This window comes from Acomys minous, assembly GCF_964271855.1.
Source record: "Acomys minous genome assembly, chromosome: 12".
Classification (NCBI taxonomy): Eukaryota; Metazoa; Chordata; class Mammalia; order Rodentia; family Muridae; genus Acomys; species Acomys minous.
In genome coordinates this window covers 25,516,614-25,534,367 of record NC_140493.1, presented here as the reverse complement: position 1 = coordinate 25,534,367, position 17,754 = coordinate 25,516,614, and the positions used below count along the sequence as shown (strand labels likewise).

Here is a 17,754-nt window from a genome sequence, read left to right as displayed (position 1 = left end):
ATTCACAGACTGTGACCTGTCCTGAAAAACTGTATTTTACATGAACATTAAAAAAAAAAACATTTATTATTAGTTGAGGGGCACACATGCCGTGGTGGTTATGTGTGTGAGTCAGAGACAACCTCGTGGTCTCCGTTTCCCTTCAGAGGCAATTTAATTTCTCTATCCAGGTGCTTCACAGAGCAGTAGGCCTGGGGGTAGGGTACAGGCTGATCAGCAAGAGGGGCTATCAGGGCACAGGAAGCTGTCTTCTGGTAAGGAAACACAGACAAAACATGGTTTAGAATTTTTTTTTTTTAAACTACAGGTACATACAGAAAATACTCAAAGAAAATGCAAACCACAAAACTGACATGTGAGTCATTTCCAACAACCATAAAAACACTTCTTGCTCTGCTCTTTAGAAAATTATTTTTATTGTTTTGTAAATGTCTCACTTTGGGCAAACTGAGGGATGTGGTGCTCACAGGAAGCGGGGATGAGACAGGTGGGCGGAGGATGAGGCCTGGCTTGGCCTGTGCAACCCCCTCTGGCAGCCTCGCCAACACCTACTGAGGCTGACCCCCTCTCCCATCCTCAGAGACAACAGATAAAAGAACCAGGGTAGGACAGCAAGATAACAAGATTCTGGACACGAGCCAGTAGATATGGTGCCCTCTCCCCCTAAATAAAGGGCCCACAGTGACAATGCTGAAAGGTTTGTACGCCAGTCCCTAGCATAGGCAACAGTCATACTAGTCTTTTCCATGTCTGGTTCCTCTGGCCTGGAAGGCTCAACTGCTGCACATGACAGTCATAGTGTAGGGGCCACACTGAGATGTCACTGAGAGGTCTTATCAGTTCTCCTGGGTACCCTTAGACAGACTACACCCCTAGGTGGGCACTGCCCCTAACCCTATGTGTGCTTTGAGGTACGCCTCTCAGCTCCATACACACATACTCAAAGCGCTGTTGCCTGAGCCCCTGCCAGCCCAGCTTTACTCCTCATGCCTGCCTACCGTGTCCCAGCTGGCTTGTGCCCATGGGGAATAAGCCTCTTGTCCTGTTTTCCCGGGAGACCTTCAGGGTGCTTTTTGAGTCAAGTCTCTCATACATCCAGACATGGGTTATTAGGGCAAGCTGGCCCTGCCCTGCCTGTTCACGCCATCACCTGGCAATCTGGAGGGACTCCCAGAGGGGCCCCCTCTGTTTTCCAAGGATCCTCTGCGCCTGCCAGGTGAGCGTGCTTGAGGAGCTGCCCCCAGGGGCAGAGGAGATCAAGGGCCGGTGTCTGAGTCAAAGGCCACTGCTCCCGTGGATGTGCTGGAGTCTGGCATGGGGTCCCTTGGAGTAGGCAGAAGCTAACCACGGGCCTTCCCAACCCTCCTGGCCAGGCCACATATGCTGAGGAGAACTCCCTCAAGCCTGACGAAGGAAGCCAAAAACGGTGCTGAAAAACCTTCAGCCTGAGAAGGCAGGAGGGCCACACGGGCCTATTCCTGGCTGTGTTCAGGAAACAGATGAAGCCTGTACCCCACGTCACAGTTCCTTTTCTCCACATTGCTCAGCCCTTTGCCCTCTTGAAGGCCAGGTTGGAGTATCAGTCTTGCACCCACGTGGCCAGGGCTACCCTGTCCCTTAGCTTGGAAGGCACAGGGCAGTTCAAACCCAGGCTCAGCAGCTGGCATGGGGTGGTAGGTACTACTTAAGAGGCATGTGAAGGTCTGGTTAGGGCAGAGAAAACCGGTTCTTTGGTATTAAAGCAACGAAAAGCTATGATAGAAGAGCCTCATCTCCTAAGCAAAGACTGAAGGAGGCAAGTCCTACCCTTCTCAGTATCTCTGAGGAATCCAGGAAGAAAGGACCAGAGCGTAGCCCTATCAAGCATGGCTGCTTCATATTCTGCGAGGCCTTAATACTTGTTCTGCTTACAACGACCACTCGGAGCATCTGTGAACGGCCTAGCAAGGGGAAGGCCTACATTGCCTAGGTGATAAACCATGCTGCTCTGTCCTGGTCCTGTGGTGCCCTGGCCACCACTAAATGCAGGTCTCAATGACAGTGGCTGCCTCCTTGGCACCCTGCGGACACCTAGCCCTCTATGCTGAGTAAAGCAAATGGATTCCTTCTCATTAAAACTGCATCACTTAAAGAGCCTGTAGAGTTTCATTTTTTCCTGGAACAGACAGAATTTCACCCTGCATTCCGAAAACATTTGCTGAGCCCTACTGGCCAAGTCCTGCTTCCTTTGAGTGGCCAATGGCTGGGGGAGGCCAACCCTCTCTGGCTCACTGGCCAGGCCTTAGTCCCAACCCCTCTGGTAAGACTGTCAGGGGAAGTGTCTCTCAAGTCTTTCCTGGGATGCACACGTAGGTGCAGGATCAGGGACAGGGCAGATTCTGACTGCCAGGCCAAACCAAAGCTCTCATGAAGTCCAATCACGGCCACGCCTTCCCCTCCAACAAAACAGAAAGTAGGAAACAAGGCTGCCTTTTTAATTGCAATCAAATATGCTGTCTGAAGTCAGCCAGGGCCCCTGAGCCCGGCCAGGGAACCACCGTGCCACCTCGGTGTGCGGATGGGAGATTGGGTAGGGTGGTTGGCTTCTTGCCCTCCTCACCACCTGTACCTGAGGAGGCCAGAGCACTGTTTCCACTGTGGTCAGCCCAGCCTCTGGCTGCCTGCAGGAGGTGGGAGGCAAAGGGGAGGAAGGTGAGCCAGAGGCAGGGACCCCGTTGCACACGCATGCAGACTTTCTCAAGTGTTTGATTTTGTTTGTTCTCCTCCTCTGCTAAAATGATCCGGTAGTTGTGTGAAGCTGCTGCCAAGCCAGGGATGGGTGGGACAGCACTACTGGACTGCGGCCCTCTGCTCCTCAGGGGTCCTGGGTCCATTCTACTTCTGTATTTGGAACAGGAAGAGCCGCAGGTTAATGTTCTTGGCGGCCAGCAGCTTGTTGCACTCCACAGAGTCGATGATGGGCAGTGGTACATAGTCTGTCTCATTGCTCTCATTGGTGAAGACAAAGTGGTAGATGACAGGACTGATCCTCACATCATCATATGGGCCCTTGAGCAGAAGAAAAGAGCACTCCAGGGGCGCTGTGACCTTGCTCTTGAGGAGTAGCTGGAAGGAAAGTGTGCGCTTACACGACAGGTTGGGGTTGCGCTCCGAGTCATTCACACGAGCCTTCAGGACCCATGTCTGGTTCAGTACTGTGAACCGTGGTGTTTCATAGTACAGGCGTGTGATGAAGTCATCAGTGCGATAAGGCCGGAACTGAACCTCTGTGGAGACAGACAGGGCCAGACAGCCAACTGTTAGTGCTGGGGAGGGCCAGGGGGTGGCGCCTTCCCCGACAGGCCAAGGACAGGCTCAGCCAGGGAGGAAGGCAACTTACCCAGACAGCGTGTTCTACTTGTCACAAGGCAAGTCAAATGCAATTATGGCAAATGGAAGTGCACAAGCTTTGGGGGAACAACTACAAACAGAATTAACACCAATTAGCTGGAAAGTCCTGAGGCTGTGGGACATTAGGCCATATGGCCCAGGTGTGGCCAACCCACAGAGCCACCCTCCTTACCCTCAGTGCCCTGTCCCCGGAGGGGCGGGGTAAGCAGACACACAGACAGGATACAGTTCTGAGAACAAGTGCACTTTATTGGTTCTGATACAAAGCTGCCAGAAAAGCCGGCAGGTGGGCATATGGTATCTGGTCCTGCCCAAAGGGAGTGCCAAGTCCTCGGTGTTGTACTGTGATGTGGATTCTGCCCGCTGTCGCTTAGCAGGCAGACCTGCCTTTGCAGTCCTGTGGCTGGCACGTCCTGCTGTGGATGTGTGGGCTCTTAGACAGCCAGTCCTTCCTTCACGGACAGGGCTTCCCACCCAGCCTCTGCTGTAGCCACACGGCCTGGCCCACCCAGATCCCAAAGGCCATGACATGAGCCAAGGCTACTCTTAACCAAGAGCCATAGTTCTCTGCTGGTGCAGGCCCCTGGCTCTCTGCAGCTCAGGCCTGTTTGGGCTAGTCTAGGCAGCATGGCATGACTGGCTGTCCAAGCCTGCCTTGGGTGCTCTGAGCTGGCCACCTGCCGCAGGCTGAGCAGTAGAGGGAATGGAGTTTCCCTGAGTGGCCCCAGTATCAGCAGGTGCTTCTTGTTCTCTGGCCCAAGTTGCAGCCTGGCTCTTGCTCCCCGATATGTTCAGAGCTGCTGGCAGATGCCTGGGAGCCATGAGGTCCAGTGAGCATTGGCCCAGTCCAGCCTACTCATCTGTGGGCATCCACTCCCAGTTCTACAGTTTGAGCTGAGACCCTCAGCTTGTTCTGGAGCCCTGTCCCCGAACAGCTTCTTGCCAGTCTCAGGAGGCCCTGTGGCCTTCAGTGAACATCTGCAGACAGGACCTGACTTGAAGGAATGCTCTTCTTGCTCCATGCTCCAAAGGTAAGGCCCCAAACTCCCAGACTGCCCAAAACATACCCAATTTCTAGTTAGACCCAACCATCCCAAATATGTGGAGCCCCATACAGTGAGGGAGGGGTCATCTTGCTGGGGTGGTGGTGTGGGGGACAGGACAGGTGGGAAGGACCTCTGTAGGAGCCATGCAGGTGCATCCCTCCGTCTACAAAATCTCCAGCCTATCTTCTTCCCCAAAGCATCTCCCTGGCCATCTGGAGCTTGTCCAGAGCCTGGCCATCGGCGCAGCCTATGCCCACTGCCCAGAGCCTACTGCCTCCCCTACTCTTGGCTGCCAGCCTGTTAGCCCCAAACAGCACCTGTGTGGCATGCAGGGGAATGTGGGGTGCCTCACCTGTGTAGCCAATCTTCTCAAAGCTGAGCAGGCTGAAGATGCTGTTGTAGAGCTGCATCTCCTTGCGGTGGCTCTGGTCCATCTCATCCAGGATCTCCATCAGCTCATTGCCTGTCTTGGTTGGGTGAGCACATGCAGCTTCATGCACTGTCAGCTCATGGAAAGGGCCGTGCCATGGGCAGCCAATACGCTTGTACTTGCACTGTGTCACCCTAGAAGGAGGTGAGAACAGGTGGTCAACTTTGTGGCTGGAGCAAATGCCATGCCTGGTACTCTTTCAGAGACTACTTCTGCCCAACCAACCCCTTCCCTGTAAGACACGCTGAACTGTGAGCCCAGCCACTTACAGCACATGTAGGCATGCATACGGAAGAGACTGGAGGAGAGAGGCACTACATCTGTGAGCCAACCTGCTTCCAGTGCTCAGTACTGACGTCTCTCTGCTTGGCGGTCACTGCCTGTTGACCGTGGTACTGGACTCCACATAACCTCATTCAAGGAAAGCTCTTGGTGCCAGGGTCTTGCCATGGAAGTGGCTGTTTCTAGGTGCTGGGATTGGGTTGCCCAACAAGTCTTACTCAAACTTTCCAGAGCTTTGGAACTGATCCTGGTGTAGTGGACATTTCAAGGGCCTACCAAATAGCCACGGAGAATCCTAGAGGGTCAGCATCAGATCCAGAGAGCAACTAGTGTAGACACTAACTGGCTTCTGTGAAAAGGCATGCTCTTACCACCTGGAGCTACAAGGTTATCACTGGGCTGCAGATGTGGTCCCCATGGCTCAAGGCCACACCTTCACCATGGTTACCTGTCCTGGCATTCCTCTTTCTGGTGCCTCTCTAGGAGGGAGCGAGGAAACTGACGCAGACAGAAGCCACACTCTGAAGGCAGCTCGCTCACAGCTTTCTCCACAGCCAGGTTCCGGCAGCAGAGGCTCTTACTGATCTCACAGCGACAGTTGGGACACGTGGCCTGCTCCTCCTTCAGCCGGGCATCTGCTAGTAGGTGGATAAAACAGCCAGCGCACATCAAGTGACCGTTAGTGCACTGCGGAGAAGGAGAGGGAGGGGAAGCTCAGACCTGTGGGATGCTTGCACGCACACGTGCCCACCCACACTTGCTGGCTCCAGCCAGACCAGTTGTCCTCAGGACTCTAAGTGAGAAGTACCCACTGGCTCCCAAGCGCTGCTAGTATCTAGCGGATGTGGAGAGCTGCTTGGGCTGTTATGCCAGAATAGAGCTAGCTCTGGTTTTGTGGAGAGCAGGGTCTTATCAGGTCATGGGGTGCTGGCTACATCAAAAGCAGGCCTGGCTGGCAACTGCTTAGCCACATCTGGGCTTGGAACCTGGCCTTTCAACTTTTCCCATCATATAAGACAGACTCTTGGCTTGACCTTGCAGGGGCACCCAGCCAGCATCTGTTCGTGGGGTCATGGTTACTGCTGAGGTAGGCATTTTCCCCTTGGCTTCCAAAAGGTTGTTCATGTGGAGACTAAAGTGGCTCAGGCTGAGATCAACCCTGGCCTCTCCGTACCAGCCCTTGCTGATAAACCCAGGTGAGAAGCAGCAGTTGCGACCAGGGAGGTGACTACCTACTGTGGCTGCTCCAGAGCCAATGACACACAGCCTATGGCAGGCAGAAGGCTACGTGGGTTCGGGTTAAAGGCAGGTAGGATCTGGTACTGAGTTGGAAAATAGGAACAGCAGGAGCAGACCTACCAGTGGGGGGAAGGGGGAAGGGGGCAGGGGGCAGGGGCTTGCTTACACAGACACCGACTGCTAGAATTACTCTTTTTTTTTTTTAATTTTAATTTTTTTTTAGGTTTTTCGAGACAGGGTTTCTCTGTGTAGCCTTGACTGTCCTAGACTCACTTTGAAGACCAGGCTGGCCTCGAACTCACAGCAATCCACCTGCCTCTCCTCCTGAGTGCTGGTATTAAAGGTGTGCGCCACCATGCCCGGCTTAGAATTACTCTTAACCCCGGGTGTCTTACAGACTCTACTGATTTGGTGCCGTGAGACACAGGATGGGCTGAGAACCCTATTATCAGGGTGGGCTTCCACACTGTGAAGACTCAGTGTTAAAGGAGAGACCACTGTATCAGGCCTACCATGCCGAGGCTACTCTGTACAGTGTGCAATAGGGAAAGAGACATATGTAGTCATTGCCTGCCCATGTCAGGAGGTCACTGCTATACTTAACAAACCTAAGCTGCTCTCTGAGTCCTCAGTGATTGATGGACTCTATATGCTGAAGACTGATGGTGATAGAGGCTGATGTGGAATCCATGCCCACAGAGACATCACATGATTATCCACAACCAAGCAAACCTAAATTTTGTTGAAAATCAAAACATGCACTCAGCCAGAATAGCCTGGCTGAGCTGGGCCTGGATGAAGAGGACACAGCAAGGGCCAGCCAGAACTAGGTCTGGACACATCGGCTAGCTGAGGTGCACATGGAACTCCAAATTGCTGTGTCCATCCTTTGAAGTCAATGGGAAGGGGCTCAGGGTTGGAGCTGGGAAGAGATATCGCAGGTGCTGATCAAGGGCCCAAGTCATAGTCCTTTTATCCCCCATCTGTGTGGGGACTTCCTGGGACAATGACTGTTGTTTCTTCTAGAAAGCAGGAGGGAATACCACACAAAATTAAATGTTCATGTATTCCAGAGAGGCAATCAAAGTGGGGTGTGACCACACAGCATCCTCCAAGAACTCTATCCAGAACTGGGGTTGGTATAAGCTCAGAACTCAGCAGGCACAGGCAGAGGTGGGATTGTTTGAGGCCAGCTTGGAATTCAGAGTGATTTCTGGGCCAGCCTGGGCTATATGGTGGAACCCTGTCTTAAGGAAAAAATAAAAAGTTCACTCAGCACTAAGATTTCCAAGGACCCTGCAACCCACGACACTCTGTGCAGAGCTCTAGTCTCTTTCTGGTAACAAGCTGCTTGAGGCTTTTATGAGGATCTGGGCTCAGGTCTACAGTCACTTGCAGGGTTCAATACCCTGAGGAGAGGGGCAGAAGTATTTTTCTCAGCTGCAGCCTGAGCCTCTCAAGGTTTCTAAGCCAGCCTGATACCTGCTCCTACTCTTTAGTCCACGAATCCTTGGGAAGAAGTCCTGGGCCCTCCTAATGGGAGCTGAGGCTGCCAATCTTACCCCTGACTCTCAGTGTCACTGCCCCCTACCCCAAAAGCCACCAGAGCCTGGGCTGGGGCTGGTCACAGGGCCCACTCTCCTGGGAATTCTACACCACATGGGAGTGGTGCTAATCTTGCTTTCCTCTGAGTCCCTCTAGGGGAGTCTGCAGGCCCGGGAAAAGTGGGGTGTGGGCCCTGATAGTTCAGCTCTGAGTGGCAGGATAAGCCCCAAGATGTTCCGTGCCCAGCTAAGGAGCGCCTCAGCAGCCATTCAAGAGGGTCTGTCTCTAGGTAAGTTCTATGTAAACAACACACTCACTCATCTGGAGCCCTCCCATAACCTCTTGAACAAGACCTAACTTCAAATATAAAGTCCAGGACAGCCATATTTAGCCTTAGCTGGACAGACTGTCTATCCCGCCTTGTACCCACTGCCTACTCAAAAGCTTGGCCGCAGATGATTCCACAGTACTAGCCCCAGTGCCTAGGCGTCCCCAAAACTGCTGCTGCCATTCCACCACCAACCATGTGAACTCTGGACTTCTATCCACGATGACACTGCAGGTCTTTCTAGGCCCTCTTATGATAGATACCGACTTGGAGCTCAGCCCTCAGCCTATAGGTCACCAACTGCATGGTGTTGGACTTATCATCTTCTCTCTATAGGTCTGTTTCTTCCCAGGCACAGGATGCTCTAGGAGAGGAATGTGTTGCAGCAAAACTTGACACTCAGATTACACAGCTTCAGAACAAATGCCGCCCCTGTAGTTAATCACGTCAAGGCTTCTAGGGCTCCATCCTCAGGGCTGAGGTCTCAGGCTCCTCTAAATGGTCCAGAAATAGTTATTGCTCTTGTACCCCCAAGACCAGGACCTACCCAGCAGGCAGCTCACACATGCTTAGTCTATGCATGCCTAGGGCAGGAGTGTTCTATTTCAGCTGGGCTCTCATTTGGGTGAAGGGGCTAGATGAAAGAGCTATGCTTAAGGAGAAGCCCTGCCCCTGAGCCACGAAAAGGTCTCAGAAATGGGTCCTCTACAACTTATAGTTGGTCACGAGTTCCCTGTAATCAGTCAGAATCTTTCAAGCCTGGAACACATGGTCCTGGCAAAACTGAGGACCCAAAATACAATATGGGGTGGCACCCACACCCATATGAATAGCCTACCCTTCTGCTCAGGGCATCACGGACTCAGATTATTTTTTTTTTTTTTAAGGATTTATTTATTAATTCTGTATATATGAGTACCTTATCTGCATGTACACCTGCAGGCCAGAAGAGGGCATCAGATCACATTATAGATGGTTGTGAGCCACCATGTGGTTGCTGGGAATTGAACTCAGGACCTCTGGAAGAGCAGCCAGTGCTTTTAACCTCTGAGCCATCTCTCCAGCCCCACGGACTCAGATTCTTGATAGAAGCCACGGCACCCAGTTGTACTAGTACCAAAGCAGTGCTCAGTTGTCTGGAGGCTGTTTTCCTCTAGTCTTACATGACATCTAGGTAAGACTCTGTCAGGCATAGTGGCACCTTGAAGCTTGACCCAGCTTCTTGAACCTCCATAGACAAGCATGGGCCTGAGCAGAACTGGCTCCTTGTCCATGGATACACAGCCAGTATGGGGGAAGCAAGGACCAGAACCTTCCACTCAGGCTGCTGGATTTGAAGTTCTAGGCTAGTCATATGTAGGACTCAGATAGGGTCCCAGAATAGGACTTTTACTCAAATTTAAAAGTAGCTCAAAATAACAAATTAGTTACACACACACACACACACACACACACACACACACACACACACACACACACATACCACTGCTGTAGCTCACAGACATCCATAACTCCTGTTTCAGGAAGCCTTGTTCTGATGTCTGCAGTGTCAGGCACATACATGCTGTACATACATACAACATGTGGGTAAAACATTCATGCACATAAAAATAAATAAGGAGAAAGAAGCTTCATTATCATCACTATCAGTGCCAGAGGATCCCAGGCCATGTGTGTGAAAGCCCCTAGACACCAAGTAACCTCAGAAGGGGTCTTGGGCAGAGATGGAGCAAATGCTTTCTGGGCTTTTTGTCAACTGGATGCTCAATCTCTGATGATCAGAGGCAAAGGCAAAATAACATAACAACTCTCTTCTAGGGCAGAGTGGGAAGGATGGGACTCCCTGTAGAAGGGAAGAGAGAAGGCCCAGATGGGGTTTTGTTACAGCCAGGCTGAAGAGGAAGCACGAGGCAGGTAGGAATGTGGAGAGGGCAGCTCCAGGGAGGACCATGTAGGAGCAACAGTGGAACAAGTGACACAGGGCCTTGGTCACAGAAAGCATCTGGGCCCATGCCAGATATAGCTGGGTCCACCATATTCTGTGGCAGAGGTCTCTTTAAGTGATCCCTGACCTTAAAAGCTTGTGAAGGGTGGGAGGAAGGAACAGTATCTTTGCAAGCTGCAGAGTAAGGGGCTGAGCCTGGCTGACACCTGAGGAAAGGGTCAAGGCTGCGTCTATCGTACAAAGGCCCACACTGGGCTGTGCGTGAAGGACTGCAGCAGGGAGTCAAGGTGAGTGGGCCAGGGCTCAAGCTATGGTTGCAACCTCCCAGGTTGGGACTCCCCCAGGGTAGGCACTTCTGTGCTCAGTACTGACTGGTTACGTTGCCCTCCCGCCTCATGAATACATCCAGAACAGGAAGCCAGCATGAACTGCCTGCCCAGACTGGATTGCCTACAGGTTCTTGTGAGGGTTACCCCCCAGCCTCATGCCACCTACCAAGCACTTGACTTTGGAAGGGTCCACCCTTGACTCAGGAAGGTGGCTACACACCTTGCTAGGCCAGTTGCCCAGGATATACCTAACACCCACACAGAGAACATCAAAGCATGCACCTGTTGTACCTGCTACAGCACTTGACATAGGCCCCAGGGACAAGAGCTACTTGGTAGATGGCCTTGGTCAGGCAACCTGAACAACTTTCCTGGTCTGTGATATGCCAGTGTGTGAGTGTGGCCCATGGGAATTGGCCCTGAAGGGCCAAAGGCTGCTCAGGGCCAGGTGGATAAGCCCACATATATAGCCCAAAGCTGTTCCTGTCTGCCTCCCAGTGCTCCTCTGGCCACACAGGTGATATATGGGTAATACAACACTCTCAAGTCACCATGCACCCAGGCCACTCCAGCAGCCCCCAGAGCTTCTCCCACAGTCCAGTGTCAGACATAGCATGGTTAGCCACTTCTTTTCACCCCAGCAGGGCATTGGACTCAGCCCCCAGAATGCATAGCATGGCTGCTGCCACCTGGAGCCAAGTGTTCTGCTATGGTCAGGCAAATGTTGCCAGCACAAGCTGAGGGTAGAAACTGGTTTAAAGAGGCAGCCCATCAACACGCGTCAGACAAGAAGGCTAGCAGAAGATAGAAGAGCTGAGGTCAGGCAGAGGTGGTGACCGCAGCAGATCGTGACCAGGGATCTTCCCATGACATCTGTTCTCAGCTCCCCTGAGAAGACGAGGCCAGAACTCTGGAGAGGGCTGTCTGGCGGCGCCGTGGTGGGGATAGCAAGAGGACCCTCCAGGGCTGCTTTGCACGTGGTGGGAGACTGCCACGGTGTCTCTGGCAGCGTTCCTAGATTCCAGGAGACCTCCCTCTCTTGCTTTACTCCCACTACACATATAACCTGTGGGCAGTCAAAGTTCTAACATTTGCCCAAGACTCTTCCAAAATCACGTACTGTAGAGATTCTCAGTCTTGGCAGGTGGCAGGGAAACATCTTTGCTCTAGGTGCTTAGCTAGGCAGAAGGGAGGTGGGAAGGAGGCTAGTGGTAGAGCCTGGAGACCAGTGTTAACGCCCATGGCTCCTCTGGGCCCCAGGTGTGCTCTCAGGGAAGCCCCAGCTCCCGTCAGCCGGGACAGTACCTGGGGGCAGCCCCTGCACTCACGTACTCTACTGCACCTCAGCTGCCTGACTTCAGACACCCAAGCCGCAGCAACTCCTGACACAGTGTGGACTGGTTTGAACCAGCTAGTATCATTAGTCCCTCTGGGCAGAAGCAGAATTGTGGCTCTCTGTGTAGATCAAAGCAAATATTGTGTGGCCTACCATTACGCCAGGATCAACCAGGAACCCCCTGGAATCCTTGGGACTCCCTTCCACTGGCCTGTCTCGCTGGACTCTCACTAAATCCTAGGAAAGGAAGAGCTCTTCCATTAAGAAGGTCCAAGAAGCCAAGCCAAGAAAAAAGTTGGTTGTGAGGTAAATATTGGTGCTCGAATCAGCAGCTGAGGAAAATGTGCCTCCAGGTGGCCTCAGCCTAACAGCTAGGAGGGTGAGTGTCCTGTCCGGGTCCCTCTCCCACACACTCCACGCCCCCCACCCCCCACCTCCAGCCAAGGCAGGAGGAACATGGAGATCCAAAGGGTGGGAAATAGCTACATAGACTAGACCTATACTGGCCCACAGCCAGGTCATCTGTCTAAAGAAAAGCAGGGAAACAGGCCCCAGCAGCCACTCTTAGCTCCCTTAAGTACAAAGAAAGCTGACAGGGACTGGGCTTTTGTTTTTGTTTTGTTTTTGGAGACAAGGTTTCTTTGTGTAACCTTGGCTGTCCTGGAACTCACTCTGTAGACCAGGTTGGCCTCAAACTCAAAAGAGATCTGCCTGCCTCTGCGGAGTCCAGGGATTAAAGGCAAGCACCACCACCACCACCGCTGCCGGGGCTCTGCTTTTCAAAGAGGCTGGGAACTGAGGTGGAAAAAGACCAGGGAAAGGCAGACAAACACTTCCCACTGCACCAGAGGTCTGCTGTTTTACCTGGGGGTGGGCATGTTAGACCCACATAAGACCTACCGGCACAATGTGTCTTCAGATGGGAAGGGGTAGGGTAAAGTTCCTATGCACTGGCAACCATGGAAACCAGCATAGCATGGGGTGAGGTGGGCCTGGCGAGGGAAACTGGCCAGGCTGGGGCAGGACAAAGTATCCAGGGAAGAAGGTTTGTTGCAGGTGTACAGGTGGCTTCCTCCAGATCAAGACTGGGAAGGGATGTGAGGCCTTCCCTTCTTCCAATTCTTTAGGAGGAAACAAAGCTCCTCCATAGGGCACAAAAGAAGACACACTTAGTTATTCACACATGGAAGGACACTCTTGTGCGGAGGTGTGTGTGTGTGTGTGTGTGTGTGTGTGTGTGTGTGTGTGTGTGTGTCTGCCAGAATTGGAGCCCTAACTCCACTACAGAAGCGTCTTCAGCCAAGGGGTCTAGAAGTAAGGTACAGTGCTGATGAGCAGTAGGAGAGGTGGGCGAGCACCTGTTCACAGATTTCTGCGAGGTCAGCTGAAAAGGATCTGGAATAAGTCAAGGGGGGTACCCTAGAGGAACCAAAAGGTGAAGATAAGCGATCTAAGGGGGAGAGAGGACATTCAGACCGGGAAGTAAAGGGTACCAGAGAACACAGAAAACGAGGTTTAGATCAAGAAGAGACAAGAGCGGGCTTTCGCAGGCCGGGAAGGTGGACGTTTGGATAGGAAGGGTTCCCGGCCACCGGCCACCGGCCTCCAGGCGACGCGGCGCCGGGCCAGGCCGGCGGCCCTACCTGGTACACTGAAGCCTTGGGCAGGTCCAGGCACACGGTGCAACACAGCACCGAGTAGAGCCGTTCCTCCAGCTTTCCGCTGCCCGCTGCCACCGCCGCCGCTGCTGCTTCGGCCGCCTCGGCCGCCCGCAGCCGCTTCTTGGGCGGCGCGTCGGGGTCGCCGGCCGCCTCTTGCAGCTGCCGAGCGCCGGCCAGGCCCGCCTCGTCCGGGATCCCGGGCCCCGCCGCCTCGCCCAGAGCCGCCGCAGCCGGCCCCGCGACAGCTCCAGGCCCGGCCCCTAACCCAACCCCGGCCGGCACAGCACCCGCGGGCCCCGCAGCCGGACCACCCCCGCCGGCCTCCTCGGCGCCGGACATCGCGGCCAGCCGGCCCGGCGGGCGGGTGCCGGCGCGCTAGCCGGCTGGAAGTTAGGGTCGCCGCGCGCTCCTGCCGGCTTCTCGCTGCCGCGGCGACCCCGCAGCCTGCCCACCGTGCAGCTGCCTCAGTGGGCCTGGCCCGCGCGTCTGCCCGCAACCTCCCCGGCCACCAACCCCGGCGCGGCCGCCATCTTTGTTTTCGCTACGGACCCCCCCACCACCGCCCCCTCGTCCTCCTGGTCACGTGCTCCTCGCGCGAGCCAATGGTAGCGCTGTGAGGGCCAAGATGATAACGCGGCCACAGCCAATGGACGAGCGAGAAAGCTGGAGGGCCCACCCACTCTAGGAGGCGAACAGAAGGGGGTGGGGTCCGGGAGGCTGGCGGGGAGAGGGGGCGGCGGGGCCGGGGAGAGGGCGGGCAGGAGGGGTGCGCCCCTGGAAAGGTACAAACCGCTCTGGGGTCTGGAGAGGCACCCAGGGGTAAGACTACTTAAAACTACAAAGCGCCCCTGGACTCCCGTGTCGGTGTGCGCCTGTGCTATTGTCCACAGAAGTCCGGGCTTTCGTATGCCAGGCTCTGGCCTAGCTGACCAGGGAAGGGCATGAACTTGAAAATCCCACTGACCACCACCACTCTTGCGCAATGGGGGTAAAGGTCACCAAGACACAACAGCAGAACAGCGAAGGGTTGAGTACACTTCCTAACCCACCTGTTTGGCCCAGCCCCGGAGTTGGAGGTTAAAAAAGGGTCCATCGAGGAAAATGAGGGTGTACGAGGGTCTTAAGTTGTAAGACGGGTCTTGCACAGGCAAGACGGTATCAAACAGGTAGTTATCAAGTGGGTCCAGAGAAGGGATGTGCAGTTGCTGGGAATCACTGAAGTAGAGCCCTCTTCTGCCCTTTACTAACTCAGCTATCAACTTGTGAAGGTCACTGCCCCAGAGGGCCACCTGCCAGGTCCACCAAGGATATATGTAAATCTACTATGTCCCAGGAAACCAAGGCCCCAAACTGTGTCTACTCAGCATAGAGCTTCTCTTTTCTTTCTATTTTTTTTTCTATTCCTTTCTCTCTTTCTTTTTTGGATGCAGGGTCTCACTATACGTAGCACAGACAGACTATTCTGGAACTCACTGCGTAGACCAGCCTGGCCCAGAACTCACAGAGATCCGCTTGTCTCTGCCCCCCAACTGGAATTAAAGGCCTGCACCACCATGCCCTGCACACTGGGGTTCTCCTGGCAAGCCTGCCAGAGTGCCTTATGGTAGTTACAGCACATCATCCATCGCTTCTTTGCCCAGGGAATGTCAGCGGATCTCCTTGGAGGCCTTAGGAAGCTAGCTCAAGAATAAGTAGATTCCATACTTATGTGTATTCCTAAGGTTTATTGGAAATCAGGCCTCGGACTCACAACCATGTTCCTCTCAGAATCAGCCCCCCCCCCCCCCCCCGAGTGTGCTGAAGACCTGGCCCTTGAATTCTGGTTTAGGTAAGCTTCCACATAGGCAGGACCGGAGAAAGGATAGCACCCAAGCTCCGCCCCATCACAGCAGGCCCACTTGAAGAGGAAGGGAATGCTTTTCCCTAACTACGGGAGAGAGGAGTCCCTAGGCCACTAGGATGGGAAGGAGTACCTGGAACAGAAGCCCCGCCTTGCTGTATGTCAGCCCGCCCGCCCCGCCCACCCCCCACCCCCGTCACTCCCACTGCAGGCGCTGTGTGCGAAGGGCCCGGCAATAGGCCCAACTGCCCGCAGTCAGGGCCCAACGACAGACATCCTCCCTCGGCAGCAGCAGGAGCAGCCTGTCCTCTTCCAGCCGGCTTAAGAGACCTGCCACACCCAGCATGGCACCCCCCCACATCCCGTAAGCGTTGGCTGTGAAAACAGCTACAATAAGGATGGTCACGGCAACCACCAGCAGCACTGCCTGCCCAGCTACAGAGCACCCTTCAGGGCCAAGGTGGTCCCCTGCCACTGCCAGCACCATGCCTCCTCCCAGAAGCAGATTGGCAGAAGAGTGGTCCCCGTTCACCCAGTGAAAATCGAAGGCCAGAAGAGGCAGACCTATGACTGTGGCAACCCAGGCTCCAGCGAGACAGTCTTCTTGTGAGTTCAGCCCTGGGGCCAGCATGGTGATGGCGGCAATGGTCTGTAGCAGAAAGCCAGCAGCAGCTCCTCGACTGCACTGTTGACACAGGAAAGACAGACGTGTTGTTAAGGGGAAAGGAGGCAGGAGTCACACTTTCAAACAGGGAAGATATGCCTGCCGGGAGCGGTGGCGCACGCCTGTAATCCCAGCACTCTGGGAAGCAGAGGCAGGTGGATCTTTGTGACTTTGAGGCCAGCCTGGTCTATAAAGTGAGTCTAGGACAGCCACGGTTCCACAGAGAAACCCTGTCTTAAATAACCAAATAAATTAAATTAAAAAATGGGAAAGAGCTTGGCACTGCCAAGGATACCCAGCCTGATACATGCCTCCTGGCACCCTCTTAGTGCAGGGACCTACATAGTCAGTTTGTAAAAGTAAGAATATTCACCTGGACAGAGCTCACCGCTGCATGCAGAGACACCCCTGCCAGCACCAGGTGGGACAGGACGGTGCTCCATTCACTCCTGGGTTTGGAGACCATGACACCTTGAATCCTAGTGAGTTTGAAGAGATGGGAAAGGAATCTTCAGACTTGGAGAGAAGAATGCGCAGACAGAGGCTGGCAATTCGGAGTCCTTAGTGCAGCCCTTTGGCAATTTCAAGTTCCACAGACCTTTGACATTAGAAGAGATTCAGTCCTAAACTTCTGGAAGCCCTGAGGTCGCTGAACTCACCTGCAAGGGAAGAAGGTAAATTTGCTGGGGAAGAGGAATGAGATTGGAACCTTGGCGCCGAAGCAGGGTGGCAGGCCAGGAACGGCAAGACGCGCAGTCCCTTGCTGTGGTCTGAGCCACTTGAAGAGAAAGGGTCTTCCACGCCCGGGGAGGGAAGGAGCGCAGACCTGCCTGCGACAGGCAGCACGCAGCACCTGGCGACGCGGCCCCCGAAGGCCTTGATCCTGCCTCCAACAGTCAGCCCCGCCTCCTAGCCCGCCCTCCCGCGGAGCCGACCGGAGCCCTCCGCTTACCTTCACCAACGAGAGGAGGTCGGGCTAGAGCGGCGGGGCGGGGCCTGTGGAGGGCCTTGGGAGGCTCTGGAGGGGTGGGGCTGGGAGGGTGGAGGGCGCAGCCAGAAGCTGTTCCGTACCCGCTTGTGTTTTTAGATAGGCTCTCTCAATGTAGCCTTAGCTGTCCTGGAACTTGCTGTGTAGAGCACGCTGGCCTCAAACTCACAGAGATTCGCCTGTCTCGGCCTCCTTAGTGCAGGGATTAAAGGCGTGAGTTACTACCCACCGGCTTCTGTACAGGTTTGCTCCTGCACCGGGACTGTCAAGGCTCCAGGGTCTGAGGCGGGGATGCAGGCGGGGCTTCCGTAGAGTAGGATCTGACTGAGAGAAGAGAGGTGGCGCTTCAAGGGATGTAGGCGGAGCTGGGAGTCTAGGCGGGTGGGGCTTTGACTGTGGGACGGGCGAGGTTGTGACCGAAGGGGAGGTCTGGGCGGGACTGGGTCTGGCTCCCAGGGATAGGTGGGGTTTTGGCTGAACTATCCCGGGAGAAGGGGTTGTACACCTGTGCGCTGACAGCTGCGTTTGTGTGCGCGTACTTTGGTAGGGTCTCCGTGGGATTCCCAAATGAGGCCAGACAGCTGTTGGGGGCTCTTTGCGCCCGCTGCTTGCGAGATAGGGGCTAAAAACGCTCGACCGAGCCTTAAGGACAGGTTTTGCAGGTCTCCACGGTCGCCCCTCAGAGGACGCCTTCCGCCCGCGGAACATCGTCCGTGGGGGCGGCCGCCGCG

General features: G+C 54.5%; 1 protein-coding gene and 1 long non-coding RNA gene across 9 annotated transcripts; one reads left to right on the top strand and one right to left on the bottom strand.

Annotated features, from left to right (window-relative positions):
• Positions 1-399: 399 nt before the first annotated feature.
• On the bottom strand, positions 400-17,711 carry LOC311579908 (zinc finger TRAF-type-containing protein 1). 8 transcript variants are annotated; one of them, XM_084750945.1, is made up of 5 exons: positions 17,563-17,711; positions 16,988-17,347; positions 16,634-16,694; positions 16,409-16,514; positions 15,311-16,056 (listed from the first exon to the last, which is right to left on the bottom strand). In XM_084750945.1, the coding sequence occupies exons 4-5, from the start codon at positions 16,499-16,501 to the stop codon at positions 15,568-15,570; spliced, it is 582 nt and encodes a 193-aa protein (XP_084607071.1). In that variant the 5' UTR covers positions 16,502-16,514; positions 16,634-16,694; positions 16,988-17,347; positions 17,563-17,711; the 3' UTR covers positions 15,311-15,567. The 8 variants fall into 8 exon arrangements, with proteins under 8 accessions (XP_084607075.1, XP_084607068.1, XP_084607069.1 ...); XM_084750946.1 differs by having other exon boundaries at positions 17,107-17,347; XM_084750947.1 differs by having other exon boundaries at positions 17,253-17,347.
• Positions 14,224-15,564, top strand: LOC311579925. Its single transcript, XR_014773291.1, has 2 exons — positions 14,224-14,697; positions 14,962-15,564. It is a non-coding gene; the product is annotated as an uncharacterized lncRNA (long non-coding RNA).
• Positions 17,712-17,754: the final 43 nt, after the last annotated feature.